The sequence below is a fragment of the Phascolarctos cinereus genome, unplaced genomic scaffold (genome assembly GCF_003287225.1).
Source record: "Phascolarctos cinereus isolate Bilbo 61053 unplaced genomic scaffold, phaCin_HiC Scaffold_726;HRSCAF=1367, whole genome shotgun sequence".
NCBI lineage: Eukaryota > Metazoa > Chordata > Mammalia > Diprotodontia > Phascolarctidae > Phascolarctos > Phascolarctos cinereus.
Window position 1 is genome coordinate 59983521 of NW_027556098.1, and position 19937 is coordinate 60003457.

Consider the following 19937-nt stretch of genomic DNA (forward strand, 5'->3'; position numbering starts at 1 on the left):
AGAAAGTACTATAATTTCAAAGTAACATCTGTTTTAAATTTTTTTATTTTCATTTCTAAAAGTTTATTTTTAAAAGTAATATTAGAACAAAAATTAAAGTGCTTGTAAAAGGAAATTGAACCAATATAACATCGTTGCAGATTGCTTGTTTTTGTTCCTAGTAATTGTATTATTTTGCAGACCCAGTACAACCATGTCAGTTTTATTACTCTTTTCAAAAGGCATTTTAATTTAAAATTCTTAACATAATAACTGGGAAAAGTAGAGAACCCTGAATAGCATTGTACTTTAAAAAAAATCTACTGTTATTAGCTAGGTTTTGGGAGCATTAGATTATTCACTTATATGTCTGGCTCAGTTTCCTCATCAATAAAATCAATAAGTTACGCTAGGGCTTTTATATTTGATATACCTTTAAATCTATTATTCTATAATCTCTTTTCCCCAGTTCATAAAGTAACAGTATCAGATCATATTAGATCCTGGTCTTGACATTGCTAAAAATCTTCTATATGATTGTAAGGAATTATTATGACAATACCATCACCAATAAAATGTTTTTTCTTTTTAAATGAACTTTAAAATCAGCATCTTACTCTTGACTTTGATAGACTGTAAAATGTCCCATAAGTAAGGGAAATTTTTAAGAACAGATGGATGAAAAGTGATTTGGGACCAAAGTATTCTAGAAATCTGTTTTAATGCTTTTATTCTTTAAAACAGAAACAAAATCAAAAAAATCTGTTGATTCATTGTGTTTTGACACATGACAGTACCCAACAACCCCTCAAACCTTCCACAAAGTAAACAAAACTTGTTATTGGTTAACTTTTTGATCTCTCCGATTGGAAAGCCTGGTATTTTAGAGGAATATGTGAACCAAAACAGACACCAGAAGATAAAATGTAAATTAGTCCACAAATATTTTCAAAGATTGGGATTTCAAAGCTGAGATTTTAGTTGAGACTTGGAGGCCAGCGAAGCCAGGAGGCAGAGACAAGGAGGGAGAGCGTTCAAGGCAAGGAAGCAGCCAAAAGGGAGAGAGTTGGGAGATGGGGTTTTGTGTTAGAGGAATGGTGAGGCCTATGTCACTAGATCAAAGAATTCATAGAAGGGAGTAAAGTGTAAGATGATTCAGAAGAGTAGAGGTTTTAAAGCAGGTGATTGTATTTTTGGTTCTAGAGGTTATTAGGGAGCCATTGGAGTTTATTGAATGGTGGAGTGATCAGTTTGACAGCTGAATAGAGGATAGACTGGAGTGGGGAGTGACCAACCAGTAGGCTATTAGAATAGATCAGGGGTTGAGATAATGAAGACAGGGTGGAGGCCATGTTAGGAGAGAAGGGAAAATATATGAGAGATGTACTGAAGAATGGCTGGATTTGACATGTCAACAGATTGAATATAAAAGGTGAGAGAAGGGAGTCAAGGATGATTCCTGAGTCACTGGGAGGGCAATGGTACTTCCCTTTTTTGGGTGGGTAGGGGTGTCAGGGGAATAATTAGTTACATTTTGGACATGTTCCATTTATGAATGTCTAAGGGACATCTGATCAAGATGTCCTTTGGGCTGTTGGAGATTGGAAGTCAGGAGAGTAGGAGGGTTGGATAAACAGGCATGAGAATTATCTGTACAAAGATGATAAATTGCACCCATGGGAGCTGATGAGATAATATAGAGGGAAAAGAGAAGCAGACCCAGGACAGAGCCATGGGGGACACTCATGGTTAGTGGTACAATCTGGATGAAGATCCAGCATAAGAGGTTGAGAAGGAGCTGTGCAGTAGGCAGGGGGAAACCCACAGAGTGCAATATCATGAAAACCTGCAAAGGTCATTGGGTAATAATAATAATAATAATAATAATAATAATAATAATAGCACTTTAAGTTTTTCACATAATTTTTACAAATATCTTGTTTTATCCTTACAATAACCCTAGGTGGGGTTGTTGTGATAATATATTATGATATGTAATACATATGATTATATACTAATATCTATTATTATAGTTATAACATATTAGTATATAACATATAACATAATTATAATAATTGTTTTTATGATTCTAATAAATTAAGTATAGTATAATACGTTATTATATAATTATGTGTGCTCTTATTATCTTCATTTTACAGATGAGGAAAATGAGGTAGAGTTTAAGTGACTTCTTGGGGTCTGAGGTGAGGTCTTCCTGACTTTAGGTTCATCATTTTATCCACTGTACAACCTAGCTTCCTCTAATAACTTTGGAGAGAGCAACTTCATTTGAATAATGAAGTTGGAAGTAATAATGCAGAGAGTTAAGAGATTGAGAGGAAAAGAAGTGGAGTCATTGACTAATTTGTTGACTAAATTACCTTTTATCTTCTGGTGTCTGTTTTGGTTCGCATATTCCTAGAATACGGGCTTTCCAATCCGAGAGATCAAAAAGTTAACTAATAACAAGTTTTGTTTACTTTGTGGAAGGTTTGAGGGGTTGTTGGGTAGTGTCATATGTCAAAACACAATGAATCAACAGTCTTTTTCAGAGTTTAGCCACAAAAGAGAAGACAGATAGAAGATGGATGGACCAAATAAAGGTTTTTTTGAGGATGAGAGAAACACGAGCATGTTTCTAAGCAGCAAGCTACTTGAAAATTAGTGAGGGAGTTGGGATAATAAAGGGTAATGTTCTAGGGAAGATGAGATGGAATGGGATCAAGGGTACATAGAGATAGATTTGCCTTGTCAGGGAGAAGGGCCATTTCTTCATGTGAGACAGGGGTAAAGGAGAAAGTGGTGAAAGACATCCGATTGATGTGGACTGAGGAGGAAGGGAGAAGAGAGCATATTCTTGGTGAAGAGCCATTAAGTAGGTAAGATTCTCATCTGAGAGGGTGGGGGAAAGAGTAGCTATGGGAGGTTTTGAGGAGGAATGAAAAGGTTAGGAAAAACCACTGTGGTGAATCTGGTGGCAGACAGATAGGGAAGATGTGAAAGGATTGTCTTTTGGCAGTGAGGGCCCAGTTGAGATTTTGTAACATAAATTTGTAATAGACCCAATCAGCACTGTTTTGTGATTTTCTCCATGGTTATTCAGCAGCCTGTGAATAGGAGTAGAGGCAGTGGGCATCAATAGACAGACACACCTAAACATTTTATTGTACTTTTTACACATTCTTGTTTCTATGCAATATCTCTTTAATTTTTTCCATAGAATCATAGATTGAGAGGTGGGAGAGATTTCAGAAGTCATTTAGTCTAGCCTCTTTGTTTCATGTATGAGGCAACTGAGAACCAGAGAAGTGAAGTTACTGGCCCAAAGTCTTGCATGTGCAGTTCAAGGATTTGAACTGAGGTTCCAGCCTCTAGAGCCAGTGTTTTTTTTCTCTTCCATCCTGCATCCTTTAAGGCTAGATTCTTTGCCGCATGGTTTGCTACTCCAGAAGTGTTAAATTAAGATAGAAACTGGAGCCACTAATCCATATATAAGGATCTCTGTGTTTTAGTTTTGATTTAGTTTTGAAATGTAATGTTTTCTATGTTTTATTGTATTTTTTTTGTTAAAAGATTTTCCAACTATATTTTAATATGGTTCATGCCACTGGGGAGAGAGTTTGACACCTCTGCCTTAGATGACTAAATGTACAACCCACTCATTTTGCAAGTGAGAAAACTCAGGTCCTGAGAGCTTAATTGACTTTCCCAAGGTCACACAGGTATTGACAGTCCTTATTTAAGAAGTAGCAGAGCTAGAATGATATACCTAACTTGGCTATCTTGACATTCAAGTGGAGAGAAGAGACCATGGTAGAAAGGGGCAGTGTTCGAAAGGAAATTAGTAGAATAGGAGATGAAAGGCTGTGACTAGAAACGAATGACTGTGTTCAGACTCCCCTAGTTTTACAAATAGACAGTTGGCTATTCACATAGTTTAAGTAGCTACCTGAAAATTACACCATAGTCTTAGAATGAAGAGCTGTTTGAAAATGGAATGTATGGCTGCCTTTGTGAGGTTGTGAAGTCTCTCTCGAGGAAAGTTTTTGAGCCGAGCGTCAGATCACTTGGTGGGGATGCTGCAGAGGTGGTAATTTCTGTGTTAGTTGGGATGGCAGACTATATAGCCTCCAAGGTCCCTTCCAATTGTGAGATTACTTGAATCTGTATTTAATAGTTTTCATTTTTTTTCTCAAAACTTATCTCTTAGTTCTAAAGGATATAGATTATAGAAATCCATGGAACAAATAAGAAAAATCTCATATTAGCTAACAGCTTAGCTGGAATATCAACTGAGAGAACATACGTAACCAATTTTTCTGCAGTATGTCCTTAGTGTTAGACCTGAAGGTCTTCCCAATTGTGCTCGCCACTTTAGAACATCATTTTTGCTATTTACAGGCTCTCTGTTGACAAATAATGAGAACCCACATTGTACTTGTTCCTGTCCTAGGTTTTGGTCGTGCCACTACTTAGAATATAGTTATTTCCAAACCTTTTGTTTTCAGAAGACTGCAGTTCCGATGTTGATTTTGCTTTTTCAGTGTTGATTTTGCTTTGTCAGTCTTGTTTTTCTAAGAGCACAATATGGCTAGAATTGTGAATTTTTAAATAAGAAAAAAGACTAGACCAGAGGAGAAGAGAAATAAATTGTGTTCCACCCAAGCTCAGCATAGGACTGTTTTCACCATCTTCTGATGTATCAAAAAATGAGAAAAGGCACTCAAGCTTAGTTATGACGTTTTATGAGATGACCAACAACAAGAAGTACATTAATTTTAAAATTGCAGTGAATTAAATCCCATTTTGTTTTGAAAACATTTAAGAATCTTAGGTTAGATTACTCCTTTAAGTGTCGGGAAATAACTCTCATGTGTTACAGAATGAAAATTGGAAACCACTTCTATAGTCAACCTAAACCTTAACTGAGTTTTACAAATGCAGTACAAAAGCAAAGGATAAATTACAGGATTAAATAAAGTGAAACCAAATAATGCCCCTTCTTTGGTTTCCTGTAGCATTAATAATCTGAAATGTATAATTTGATACTTGGTTTTATGATGCATTATTTTCTACTATCTTATATTTAAACTTTGTCTTTCCAGTAAAATGATAGGTTCCTCAAGGGCTTTATCTGTGGCTCCTAACACAGTTCTTAATTCACAGCTGATGCTTAACTAACCAGCAGGTATTTATTGAATATCTGACAAACACTAGGGAAAATCTAACTATTAGCCACAATAAAACTTGATTGTAGTGTCCAGCAGCTGAGGGTGACTTCCTTTTATTCTCACTTTTTAAGTTTAAGGTGTATGTATGTGTGTGTACACATACATACATATATTCATATAGATACACACATACATTTATACACATATTTATACGTGTATTCAGTGTCAGATCAAGAAACATTGTTTAGCTTGTTTCAGCATCTGTGCCATCCATTCCAAGAGAAATTTTCCAGGCGGAAAGGAAAATGTCTTTATAGTTGGCAGTCCTCTTATGGTCTATGAAATTTTTTAAGATTCTATTTTTTTAACCTACAAGATTTTTAATAATATTAAAGATTTAATAGTACTAAATCAGCTGTCACTAAGCATCAGTATCATGAGAAGATACCAATATTATGTAAGTGAAGGAGGTGCTTTGAAAATCTTTTTAAAAATTGTATTACTGCTAACTCTTGTTTTGCCTGCTTTTGATTAGGTGCTATGCTTATTTTCCTTTTTGTTTGGACAGTTTTGGTTATTTTGTCATTCTTGGCATTAGGTAGGGAGGACAAGGAAAAGCAAGTGAATTTGGGCAAGATGTATAAATTTTAGGATTGACATCTAACTAAGTAGCTGTAGGTTTTTCAAAAGTAAATGATAGATTTTGTTTGTATATTCAATCCATAGTTCCCTTTTATATGCTGTGAATATTCCAGAGTTAAGTATATGCTAACTGTAAATAGTCTGTAAAGTCAAGGTGGTAGAAGGTATGAAAAGTATAGTTCTAAACATTTCAGAGGGGCAAACATTTCAGGTTGGGTCAAATAGCAAATTTTTTAGGGAAGTTATTTAGTTAGAAAAATCTTCATGATGCCATAGAACACATCCATTTATTCATGAGTCACTTTGGGCCGCAGTTCATTTAAAACTAATGAAACTTTTTGTGTGTTTGTCTTATAGATCTGAAACGGGAAGCCAGTATCTGTCATATGCTGAAGCATCCACATATTGTGGAACTGTTGGAGACATATAGCTCAGATGGAATGCTTTATATGGTTTTTGAATTGTAAGTGGATATGAATTTTTACTTTATTATTTTTTTTTAAGATTTGGAGTGACTTTTGAGATAAAACTAAGAACTTTCCTCTTTAAATATAATAACAGAATTAAGAGTGCTTCTCTAATAATGTGAAACTGGAGTAATTGAAAAAAAATAAGAGCAGAAAAACAAAATATTGATCATCAGTTGTTGCAGGTTTACATTTGTGTACTTAAGGAAAGGCTAAACCATGACATTCAAACCATCTTACAAAATGTACACAAGTCAGACATTATAATTATTGTGATTTAAAGTTTTCTCCAGGATAAATCTTCTCTTAATTGCTAGATTCAGTGCCCTTTCCTTAGTGCTTGTCATTCTCGACCTTTCTGCACCTTTGACACTGCTAATAGTTCCCTTGCCTTGAGTATTTTTTCTTCTCTAGATTTTTGTGACCCTATTCTATCTTCGTCTTCCTCCGAAGTTCCTTTTCGGTCTTATTTACTTCCATGTTCTGATAACATGTGTTGCAGGACTATGTCCTGAAACCTTTGCTTTTCACCCTCCATTCTTCCAGTAGCCTTGTCAGCTTCCATGAGCTCTATTGTTATTTCTGTGTAGATGGCTGCTGTATCAACCCTGAAACAGACATTTTAAACTTCCTACTAGGTGCTAGCTTCTGGAGATGCAGTGACAAAAAAAGTGACAGATACTGCTGTCAAGAAAATTTTATCAAGAGAGATAATATGTACATATGTAAATATGTACATAATAAGTATATATGGAATAATCACAAAGTAAATACAAGGTAATTTTGGATAGAGGTCATCTTTCCTCATCTCTCTTCTAAACTCTAGTCCTGTACCACCAATACCTCTTACACATCTTGACTGGGGCATGTTAAACTTAACATATCTAAAACAGAATTCCTTTCTCCAGCCCCCAAATTCTCCCCTTCTCTTAACTGAGCTATTTCTCTTGAGGGCACTGCCATCTGTTCTCCCAGGTTCATAGCCTTGAGCTTATCCTCAACCCTTTACTTTCCTGCCCTTATAACCAGATATTTGCTAATTCCTACCTACCTACAGCTGCCATTCTACAGTTACCACCTTTACCTCAACTACTGCATTGGCTTCCCTGCTTCTAGTCTTGCCCCTCTTCAGTCCAGCTTCCACTTAGCTGTCCAGTTGATATTCCTGAAACATAAGCTTGACATTGCCGCTTCCCTTCGTGGCAGACTGCTCTCTTTAGTAGGTCATCACAGTATTTCCCAGAGAGCCAGTGGCCTCCCCAGGTTGGCAGGCAGCCACCACCTGTAGTTTGCTTCCAGTTGTTGACCCCATGGTAAGCTTAGGAAACTTTAGAAGGGAAGATACTAGCAGCTACGTGGTTCCTATAGCAGAAGGGTCTCCTTCTAAAAGTAACATTTGATTTTTAATTATTTTTATTCCGAACTTAATAAATACTAAATAAAATGGACATTTCTATGCATAGAACAGAAGAAGCAGATTATGTATGAAACCATGGTTCTGTTATGTGCAGCTTGTTTTTCTTTCAGTTATGTAATTACATAATAAATACAGGATACAGCTTTAAAGGCTATCCTACTTGTTTGTGATTCTTTTAGCTAATTTTTTTAAAGATGCTTCAAAGGTCCTCTTTTCTTTCTCTCTACTTTCTTTTATGGGGGGCACATATAACCCAGCCCTTTCTCCTTCAATTCATCCTCCTGTTGGAGTAAAGAGAAAAAAGGAGAACCAAGCCCTTGTAAGAAATATGCATAATGAAGCAAAACAAATTCCCAGTCCAACAAATGTTTGTTTTATTCTGTACCTCTGCCAAGAGATAGATAGCATGTTTCATCATTAACCCTACATAGTCATGGAAGTAATGGGAGCTATTTAAATTTATTGAGTAAGGGAGTGATAGGGTAAAAACTGCTTTTGGAAAAATTATTAGCCGATGTGGAGAATGGATTGGAGTAGTGAGATATTGGAGTCCAGGGAACCAAATAGGTAGTCTTAAGTAGAAGTTGATGAGGACCTAAATTAGTGTCCTAAATTAGTGGCTGTGCAAGTCAGGAGAAGAGAAACATATATGAGATGTCTTGGATATAGAAAAAAAAAACAAGATTTGGCAACTGATTAGCTATGCTGGGTGAATGCAAGTGAGGAGTAGAAGATGCTATCAAAGTTGAGAACTTAGGTCATTGGAAGCATGATGGTGCACTAAACGATAAGAGGGAAATTCAAAAGAGAGGTAGTTTTAGGCAGAAATACAAGATATTCTGTTTTAGACATCTTGAATTTGAGATGTGTAGGGAACATTTAGTTTTAAATGTCCAATAAGCAGTTGATGATTCAAAAGTAGAACTTGGGAGAAAGACTAGATTTGGCTCTACAGATTTAGAAGGCATCTATGTAGAGATTATAACTGAATAGTTGGAAGCTAATGAGTTCAGTGAGAGAGTATAGAGAAACAAAAAGGGCCTGGAGCATCAACCTCCGGAGTAGTAGGTGTGATATGGTTAATGATCTAGCAAATCAGAGTAGGAGGAGGAGAAACAAGAGAGGGCCATAGTAAAGGTAAGCAAGGAATATTCCCACTCACATAGTGGGACTAATAAATTCAGTGGTATGAGACAAGGCATTGTCATCTAGAGGTACTAGGTCTTCGGGATTACAAGAAGCTGGGAGGATCTAGAAAGGAAGAGGTCTAAAATGAAAGGAAATTAGTTGAGATACATACACACACACACACACACACACACACACAAAAGAATTTCAGAGTACACAGTAGAATGGAGGGGATAGGTCTGTAGTTAGACAGCCTGGTAAAAGTGAGGGGGATAAGAATGATGATGCAGACAACTGGATTTGGAGACAGGAAGTTTTTCAGATATTGTGAGATCCCTGGGAGAGGGAGTGAGAGTATGTTAACCATTAGGGATTCCAGATAAAGTATCAATGGATTGGAGTGTGTCCTGTGCTGTAATCAGGTGATTAGAAGGTTCAGGGACTCCTGGTAGTTAGGGGGATTCCCTTTAGGACTTGGCAGGAGATAATGAGCAGGGCTCAGTGGTTTGCCTTTCTTTATATCCTCAACGCTTAGCTCACTTCCAGGTATACAGGAAGTACTTAATATAATGCTTGTTACCTTATGTTTCTGTGCCTCTAGACACCCACCTATGTGGTAAGAAATGGGTATATACTTGAGTCTCTGGAACCATGGACTCTCTCTAGCAAGAGAGTGATCAGGAAGTGGTATATCTCAGGGCATTAGGAAACCTAGGAACCAAGCATAGAAGAGGGAACAGATCCTGGTGGTGTGGTTTTTCCCATGATCTCTGGCATCCTAACAAGGAGATAGGAGAATGTGTGTTGTCCCCGAGGAAAACCTCACTTAGCAGCAAGCTTGAGCAGGGTTTGCCATTGTTATGTCCCTAGAGCCTGTGAAGAAGAAGAAATTGGTTGTGTTTTTGGTATCCTTTGGACATCAATTTACTCAATTGTAAAATGAGGGAATTGGACTAGATAACCATTAAAGTCCCTTTCATTTTTGATGTTGTTTCAATTTTGTGCTGGTCCATATTTTTATTTTCAGAGAAAACTTAGTATAATTGTTTAAAATGTTATTAAAACATTATTACAGTTTAATGTAATATATTTGCAAATAATTCTTATGAGTCATAGTTTTTTGGGGGCAAATTAAGGAAATTTAGGATTTCATATAACTAATTTTTTAAATGTTGTGTTTACAGTAATTAAATTCCTGGGTTTTCATACATTAAGAATTCATTAAGGTTCAATTTTTACCAGAAAAATATTTTTATGTCAATCCAAATCACCTGAAATTACATTTTTAAAAAGATGTGTGAATTGGTTAATACTGTATATTAAGGATGCTTTTCATAAATACTAATAATAAAGTATATCCTAGCAGAATTAGATGACAAGAAACCTAGAAGTGAGTCATTACTTTAATTTAATAGTTTCTGAAAAGTGTTCAGAAATGAAATAGTGGGTGGGCAGCAGTGGCAGCTTCTAGAGCTCTTACCCACAGATGGTAAGGGGGTCAAACAAGTGGTCAGAAGGAGATTACAGGGGCCGCTTGGCTGGCACTGGGTAAAGGATTCTGTTGCATTGCCCATACACAGATCTTGGCCCAATCCCTGGGTGAGGAGGAACATTTAGCACATCAGAGCTTGTAACCACAGGAGAGTGGGGACCCTGGTCACAGTTCCAGGGCAGAAAAGAATGCTTGTAGTCATTCACAGTCGAGAACACAGGCCAGGAGAGTTGTAAAAACACCTCTCTATAGATCATGCCACCTTGGAAGAACTTAAAGCTTTACAGACCCCCAGAACTAACTCTGAAAACAATTGTACATAAAACCTGAAGCTTGGGACAGTGCCACTTCAACCCCAGGAACAGAGCCCAACTTTAATAATATAAAGTTAAAAGTCAAGAAATAGGTTAGAAAAATGAGCAAACAACAAAAGTAGATCTTTTTTTTTCTTTTTTTTCTTTTTGGTGAGGCGATTGGGGTTGAGTGACTTGCCCAAGGTCACACAGCTAGTAAGTGTTACGTGCCTGAGACTGGATTTGAACTCAGGTCCTTCTGACTCCAAGGCCAGCGCTCTATTCACTTTGCCACCTAGCTGCCCCCAGAATAGATCTTAACCATAGAAAGTTACTGTGGTGACAGGGAAGATGAAAACACAAACTCAGAAGAGGACAACAAATTCAAAACTGCTATATCCAAAGCCTCAAAAGTATAAATTGATTTCAGGCCCCAAAAGAATTCCTGGAGGAACTCAAAAGGGATATTTTCAAAATCAGATACGAGAGGTGGAGGAAAAAATGGTACAAGAAATGAGTGATAAAGAAAATCATGAAAAAAGAGTTAACAGCTTGGTAAAGGAGACACGCGTGTGCGCACACACACACACACACACACACACACACACACACACACACACACACAAAACCACCGAAGAAAATAACACCTTAAAAAACAGAATAGGCCAAATGGTAAAAGAGACACAAAATTCTGATGAAGAGAAGAACACTTTAAAAAGCAGAATTGGCCAAATGGAAAAAGATATATAAAAATTCACTGAAGAGAAAAATACTCCTTAAAAACAAGAATGGAAAAGGAGATACAAAAGCTCACTGAAGAAAATAATTACTTAAAAATTGGAATTGGCCAAATGGAAACTAATGACACCATGAGTCATCAAGAAACCATAAAAAGCTAAAGAATTAACTCATTGGAAAAATAACTGACTTGAAAAATAAATTCAAGAGGGATTATTTAAGAATAATTGGACTACCTGAAAGCTATACTAAAACAAACAAACAAACAGAAAAAAAATGCCAAACCCTAGACATCATCTTCCAAGAAATTATCAAGGAAACCTGCCCTGATATTCTAGAACCAGAGGGTAAAATAGAAATTGAAAGAATCCACCAGTCAACTCCTGAAAGAGATTCTAAAATGAAAATTCCCAGAAATATTATAGACAAATTCTAGAACTCCCAGGTTAAGGAGAAAATGGTACATGCAGCCAGAAAGGAACAATTTAAATATCATGAAGCCATAGTCAAGATAACACAAGTTTTAGCAGCTTCTGCATTCAAGGATTTGAGGGCTTGGAATATAATATTCTGGAGGGCAAAGCAGCAACCAAAAATCACCTACCTAGCAAAACTGAGTATAATTCTTCAGAGGGGAAAAATGGACATTCAGTGAAATAGAGGACTTTCAGGCATTCCTGTTGAAAAGACCAGAGCTAAATAGAAATTTTGACTTGCAGATGCAGGACTCAAGAGAAGTATAAAAAGGTAAACAGGAGAGAGAAATCCGAAGTTATTTGTTTGTTTGTTTGTTTGTTTGTTTTAAGGCAGTTGGGATTAAGTGACTTGCCCAGGGTCACACAGCTAGTAAGTGTCAAGTTTCTGAGGCCGGATTTGAATGCAGGTCCTCCTGAGTTCAGGCCCCGTACTCTATCCACTGTGCCACCTAGCTGCCCCCGAAGTTATTTAATAAGGTTAAACTGTTTACATTCCTACATGGGAAGATGATACTATAACTCTTAAGAACTTTTATCATTATTGGGGCAATTAGAAGAAATATACACAGTGTGAGTTGAATATGATGGGATGATTATTATTATTTTTTTAAATTAAGGGTTAGGAAAGAAGGGGTGAGAGGGAGAAATGGAGAGTAGAGTGGGGTGAATTATCTCACATGAAAGACGCACAAAAGAGCTATTACAGTAGAGGGAAAGATGAGGGAGATAGGTGGGAGAACTTGAACCTTACTCTTATTGGAATTGGCTCAAAGAGGGAGTAATATACATACTCAGTTGAGTATAGAAATATACCTTACCCTACAGGAACATAGGAGGGGAAGAGGATAAGATAAGAAAGGGGCTAATAGAAAGGAGGGTAGATTGGGGAAGGTAGAGGTCAGAAACACTTTTGAGGATGAACAAGGTGAAAGGAGAAAGAGAGTAGGATAAAAGGGGGAAATAGAATGAAGGGAAATACGGTTAGTAATCATAACTGTGAAAAAGATTTTACAGTAAGTTTCTCTGATAAAGGTCTAATTTTCAAATATATAGAGAAATGAATCAAATTTATAAGAGAGCAGGTCATTCCTCAGTCAATAAATAGTCAAAGGATATGAATAGGCAGTTTTCAGATAATGTAATCAAAGCTATCTATTGTCATGGGGGGGAAATGCTTTAAATCATTGTTGATTAGAGAAATGCAAATTAAAACATCTCTGCGATATCACTCCACTTCTGTGAGATTGGCTAATATGAAAAGGAAAGTGACCAGTATTGGAGGGAATATGGGAAAATTGAGACATAACACTGTTGGTAGAGATGTGAACTGATTTCAGCCATTCTGGAGAGCAATTTGTAATTGCCCAGAGGGCTATAAAACTTCATACCCTTTGACCCAGCAATACCACTACTAGGTATTTATCCCAAAGAGTTAAAAAACAAAAAGGAAAAGGGCCTACATGTACACATATATTTATAGCAGCTCTTTTAGTGGTGTCAAAGAATTGGAAATTGAAGGGATGTCCCTTCAATTGGGGAATGGCGGAATGAGTTGTGATATGTGATTGTGATGGAATATTATTGTGCTATAAGAAATTACAAGCCGGATGCTGTCAGAAAAACCTAGAAAGACTTACATGAACTAATGCAAAGTGAAATGAATGGAACCAGGAGAGCATTACACATAGTAACAGCAGTATTGTGTGATGATCAACTATGAATAATTTAGCTATTCTCAGCAGTGCAGTGATCCAAGACAGTTCTGAAAGACTTATGATGAAAATGCTATCCATCTCCAGAGGAAGAACTGATAAAGTCTGAATGTAGATTGAATCATATTTTTTTACTTTCTTTTCTATTTTTTTGGGGGAAGTGTCTATATTTTCTTTCACAACATAACTAATATGAAAATATGTTTTGTGAGATTGCACATATATAACCTATATGAAATTGCTTGCCTTCTCCATTAGTGGGGAGGGGAGAAAAGAAGGGAGAGAATTTGGAACTCATAATTTAAAAAAAAACTTGTTAAAATTCTTTTTATATCTAATTGGGTAAAAAACAATAATTTTTTTAAAGTAAATGAAATAGTGTGTTAAATACTTTGTTTTGCCATTGTTGTGCCATTTGGACCTTCTTTGATAGTTGGCTTTGTCCCATAAATAGTTATGAAAAAGCATGGAAAAAATCTGAACAGTACAAATTTCCAAATAAAGTGGAAAGTGATACTAACCCAAGTTTTCATACTTTAGTTTGTATGTACTTCCACCTACTGGTTAGGTGAAAGAGTGTTTGAAACAGATGTCCTAGAGAATGCTTTTCACATACGTGTGCTCTCTCTCTTGCTCTCTCTCTGTCTGTCTCTCTCTCAACTTTATTCAGGGATCAACCATCAAATAATCACTTGTATATCATTAGGATTACCTCATTCTTTTTTTTTTCAGCCAAAGACAGGGTTTATTAGAACATTCATCATATTGGGCAGACTGTTAAGGAATCTGACTAGATTTTAAGAATCTGAGCCTCACTTCCTTATTCTTCAGGATTACTTTGAAGGAAGAAATAAGGGAAAGAGAAAAATAGTTGAAATTTAGATTGGTCAGTTTTGCTATATGATTGAAGTTCAGAAAAAGAGTTTGGGGAAATGGTTGAGACTCTTAGTCAAGATGTGAAATGTGGATTTTGATGTTTCCTTATGTGCTGTCCTATCTCCTTTGAGTATAGAGTATCAACAATTGATCACATTTCTGTTTTTTATTTATACTATTGAGAGGCAGTTGAGGAGTAGTAAAACGTTTATCATTGATAAGTAAAATAGACATTTGAGGTCTTCTAATCCAACTTTCTAATTGCAGATGAGAAAACAGGCTCCTCAAGTAAAGTGGTTGAGATATTAAATGACTTGGCCAAACTCATATAATAAGTAAAATAACAAGAATGATATCAAATCTAATACTCTTTCTTTTATGTTTTATTAATGTTCTCTTTAAAAATTATTCATTTATTTTGACTTTTTTTTTTAATTTGAGCTCCAAATGCTCTCCCTCCCTCTCAGCCACTCCCAATGAGAAGGCAAGCAAAATGACATCTGTTACACATGTGAAATTAGGCAAAATCCTCTTTCCATATTAGCCACATTTTTTTTAAAAAAGCAATAAAAAGGAAGTGATAAAATCATACTTCAGTTTTTACTCAGAATTCATCAGTTCTCTCTCTTAAGAGGTAGATAGTATTTTTTCATGTGGAAATTTTTTTGGAATTGTCTTGAATCATTGTTTTGAGCAGAGTAGCTAAGTCTTTCACGGTTGATCATTATCATAACATTGCTGTTACTATACACAATGATTCCCCAATTCTTCTCACTTCACTTTGCATCATATAGATTTTGCCATGCTTTTTCTGATACCACTCTCATCATTTCTTATAGCACAATAGTAGTCCATCACATGCCACAACTTCTTCAGCCATTTCCCAATTGATGAGCATCCTCTCAATTTCCGATTTTTTTTGCCACTATAAAAAGAGGTGCTGTAAATATTTTTGTACATATAGATCCTTTCCCTTTTACTTTTACTTTTCTCTCTTTGGGATAAAGATTAGTGGTAGTATTGCTGGGTGAAAGGGTGTGAATAGTTTTATAGCTCTTTGGACATAGTTCCAAATTGTTCTCTAGAATGGCTGGACCAGTTCACAACTCCACCACAATTTATCACTGTACCTGTTTTTTCCTCATCTTCTCCAGCATTTGTCTTTCTTTTTACCAGACTGTCAATTCTCTTTTCATAATTTTCTTGCATCATTCTCATTTCTTTTCCCAATTTTTGCTCTACTACTGTTATTTCTCTATTTACCTCTTCTAGGAATTCTTGATGGGCTTGGGTCCAATTAGTATTTTCTTTGAGGCTTTGGTTGTTGGGGTTTTCACATTGTTGTCTTCTAAGTTTGTCTTAGTCTTCCCTGCCACCTTAGTAGCTTTTTATGGTTAAGTTCTTTTTTTGTTGTTTGCGCATTTTTCCATTCTATTTCTTGACTTTGAACTTTATGTTAAAGTTTGGTTCTGCTAACCTTGGGATGGAGAGGCAGTATCCGAAACTTCAAGTTTTTTGGTGCCGCTCTTGTTTTCAGAGCTAGTCTGCAAGTTTTTGGTGTTTCCAAGTTGGTGTGATCTGGAGAGAGGTGTGGTCACTACTCTCCTGGTTTTTGCTCCAGTCTTTATCCAGGAAGGGTGCTCCTGCTCCCCTGCAGCCTCAAGTGCTAGCACTCGTCTACTCTGGAACTGCAACCCAGAACAGCTTATTGGCAGTAGAGTTATCAGTCAGCATGAGCTGCACCCTGTGCCAGCAAAGGGTCCCCTATAATCTCTTTCTGATTTATTGCCTGACCACCTTACTGTCTCTGGGCTGAGAATTCCCAGAGTGGGTCATGGCTAGCCTCCAGCCTGGTGGCACAGACCTGTCCTACCAACCTCCTAGGTTGTCTTAGGCTGGAAAAAATATTTCACTGTGATCTTTTTTGGCTCTGCCACTCCAAAATTTGATTTCAGAAGTTATTTTCAAGTTGTTTAGAGGTAAATGTCAAGAGAGTTCAGTTGGGCCTGGAGTCAGTAAGAACTGAATTCAGATCCAGCCTCATACAGTAGCTGCATAACCCTGGGTGCAAGTCACCTCTGTCTTCTTCATGGGGTATTATACCCTGTTCTGGAACATTCTTAATGGCTTCTCTATTATTGGTTTGTTTTTGTGGTTTTAACTCAATGGGTTACTTTCACTTTTGGGGTATTTTACTCTCTTTTGATGGTATTTAGAGGTATCTTTGCTTACTTGTCATGTCTTTGGTATTTATTGATACATGATGAGGTATTTGTTTGCTTTGGTAGGAAAGCATCATATGCCTCTTTTTTGAAGTATTTGCCTCAGATTCTCCAGGTTCTTCACCCAGGGTTTCATCTTTAGCTCCTTTGTTCTTTGGAGTACATTATTGCATTCCTTTCTCTGGTTTCTAGTGGGTTTAGAATAATTTTGTGTTATTTTAATTTCCTGTCTTTTATTTTTGAAGGTCTTCTGGTCATGTGCAGAATTTGTTGTTTGTCACTACACAATTTGACCAAAATATGTAAAATTTAATTGCTGTATAGGATTTTTGTTCTTGTTTTTGTTTTCCTGGAGGCAGTCTATAGTGTTTTTATTAGTATTTTGCTATATTGAGAAATTCTAGGCATTTTTCTTGTATTTTTTGCATGTTTAAGTTTTGTTCACTTGTGTTCTTTAGAATGATCTACAGTTTTTAAGTTCTCTCTGTACATTCTTCCTTAAGATTAATAGATTTTGCTGATTTGCAGATTGAATGTTCTTTTAATGCTACTGTGTTTTGTTACTTTTTTCCAGATTGTCCTTTGCTTCTGTTTATATGTTCTCACTCAATTGTTCTATCATTCACTTCTTTGGAGAGACTTGCCATCATGAATTTGAGTTTTTCTGTTCTATCAATTATTTCTGCTGTTTGTGTAGACTTTAAGTTCTGCTTCCATGATTCTCATTGCATCACCAGAGGCAGCTGATTTTGCAATAGACAGAGTGCTGGGCCTGGAGTCAGGTAGACCTGAGTTCAAATACAGTCTCAGACACTAGCTGTGTAACCCTGGGTGCAAGTCATTTATCTTCTGTCTGCTTCAGGTTCATCAATGTAAAATTGCAGTAATTGCACCTACCTCACAGGGTACCTCACAACTTGTTGTTCAGTCGTATCCAACTTGTCATGACCCCGTGGACCATAACACATCAATACTGTCCATGGTTTGTTTGGTTTTTTCAAAGATATAGGAGTGGTTTGCCGTTTTCTTCTTCAGTGGATAAAGGCAAACAGGTTAGATGACTTACCCAGGGTAACATAGCTAGTAAGTGTCTCAGGCTGGGTTTGAATTCAAGTCTTCCTGACTCCAGTCCCAGCTGTCTGTTCACTGAGCCACCTAGCTGTCTCACAACAATGAGGATCAAATAAGATTTTTAATTATCTTATCAATTAATTAATAAGTAAAATCACTTAGTACAGTATCTGGCACTGTATAAATGCTTATTCCTTTCTCTTCCTTCCCTTATTGCTCTTTTGAACTTTCAGCAGCATCCTGCTGTGGTTCCATGATTTCTTGGGAATCCACAAGATTAATGAAATTACAGAGAGGTAGATGAGAAAGTCTGACACAAGTTGAAATTTGGGTGATTAATTTGTCACGTTGTTATACACAGATTAAGCTTTTGTGCAGGCTTCAGAATTGTCTCTCCTTTGAATAATCACAATCCATATCACAGAACATCCCATCCCATCACAGATCCACATATGAAGACTGCATTCAGAGATCTGAAAGAAAACGTTTACAAAAGAGAACAAATATTCTTTTTTTTTTTAAATTAATTAATTTATTTTTAGTTTTCAACATTCACTTCCATAAGCTTTTGAATTTTAAATATTCTCTGCCTCCCTCCCCAAGACAGCATGCAATTTGACACAGGCTTTACATACACATTCCTATTAAACATTTTCACATTAGTCATGTTGTGAAGAAGAGGCAGAACCAATAGGAGGAACCACAATAAAGAAGAAACAAAACAAAACCGAAGGGGGAAAAAAAACACAAATAGTATGCTTCGATCTGCATTCAAACTCCATAGTTCTTTCTCTGGATGTGGGTATCATTTTCCATCATGAGACTTTTGGAGATATCTTAGAACCTTGCATTGCTGAGAAGAGCTAAGTCTATCAGAGTTAGCCATCGTACAGCATGGCTGTTACTGTGTACAGTGTTCTCCTGGTTCTGCTCACTTCACTCAACAACAGTCCATACGAGTCTTTCCAGGTTTTTCTGAAGTGTGCTTGCTCATCATTTCTTATAGCACAATATTATTCCATTACATTCACATACCACAACTTGTTCAGCCATTCTCCAACTGATGGGCATCCCCTCAATTTCCAATTCTTTGCTACCACAGAAAGAGCTGCTATAAATATTTTTGTACATGTGGGTCTTTCCCCCATTTTTATGGTCTCTTTGGGATACTGTCCTAGAAGTGGTATCACTGGTCAAAGAGTATACACAATTTTATAGCCCTTTGGACATAGTTCCAAATTGCTCTCCAGAATGGTTGGATCAGGAGAACAATTATTCTTAAAGAGGAATACATTCATACACTGTATAAAAGTAAGCAATCCAAAATGTGAGATATAGTAGAGTGTTTGTACTGAGTCAAGGATATGGATTCAGTTCCTGCTATATCTTTTGCTATCCTTTGAACTTTTAACAAGTCATAGCCAGAGTCTCACCTGTATGATAAAAGCCAAGTATCTCTGAGTGTTGTAAGAACCAAATAATTTACCTGAATGGAGCTGAATACTAACACAGTGTTAAATGTAGAACATGCTAGTAATGTAGAACTAGTAACTAGTAATGGAAAGAACCTTTTGTATTAAAAGTATTTACAAAGGGGCTGCAGCATCTTGGGTAGTCGTGGTGGTTACTTCTTGAATACATGGTAATTCTACACACATAAGCTTCTGTTTGCGTATTCCCAAATTACAAAGAAAGCTTAATTACAGAGGGTATCCTCCCCCCAAAAAAAGCCTCTTCTGTCTCTTGGTAACTTCATCTTTGACTTTCACCCAGCAATACCACCCAAAGAGATAAAAGGAAAATTGGGTTTAATTATCATGTGTATGGCAGTGACTTCCAGGTCTGTTTATCTAGCCAGTTTCTCTCCTGACCCAATTTCAGCCCAGCCCTCACAGTCATTGAGGAGCAAAATCACTGTAGAGAGGAAATAAGCCTCCTTCATCACCACCAGCAAGAACTGGTGACCAACTACCACAATGTCAGGACCCTGGGGGATGACAGCATCTCCCAAACCACTGATCCTCCTTCCTGTCCAAGCACCCATCATCCTAAGAAGCAACCCCAGGAGAGCTACATGCAGCCTGGCAGCTGCTTCTGTAGGTGCTACAGCCACAGCTACTGAAGACCCAAAAACTTCTTGTCCACCAAGTCCTTGGCATTGTCAAATGGTTCAGCATCAAAAACTGATACAATTTTATTTGTGGAAATGATATTGAGAACGATAATTGTCATTTGCTTTGCTTCTAGACTATA

General features: G+C 36.7%; 1 protein-coding gene across 11 annotated transcripts in view; it reads left to right on the plus strand.

Moving 5' to 3' along the window:
• The window catches only part of CASK (calcium/calmodulin dependent serine protein kinase), a 379925-nt gene that overhangs the window by 134462 nt on the left and 225526 nt on the right, over positions 1–19937 (plus strand). For all 11 annotated transcript variants that reach the window (XM_020967084.2, XM_020967088.2, XM_020967093.2 and 8 more), the window contains exon 3: positions 6150–6255. In XM_020967084.2, coding sequence (XP_020822743.1) covers positions 6150–6255 — 106 coding nt within the window. The remainder of the gene's footprint in view (positions 1–6149; positions 6256–19937) is intronic.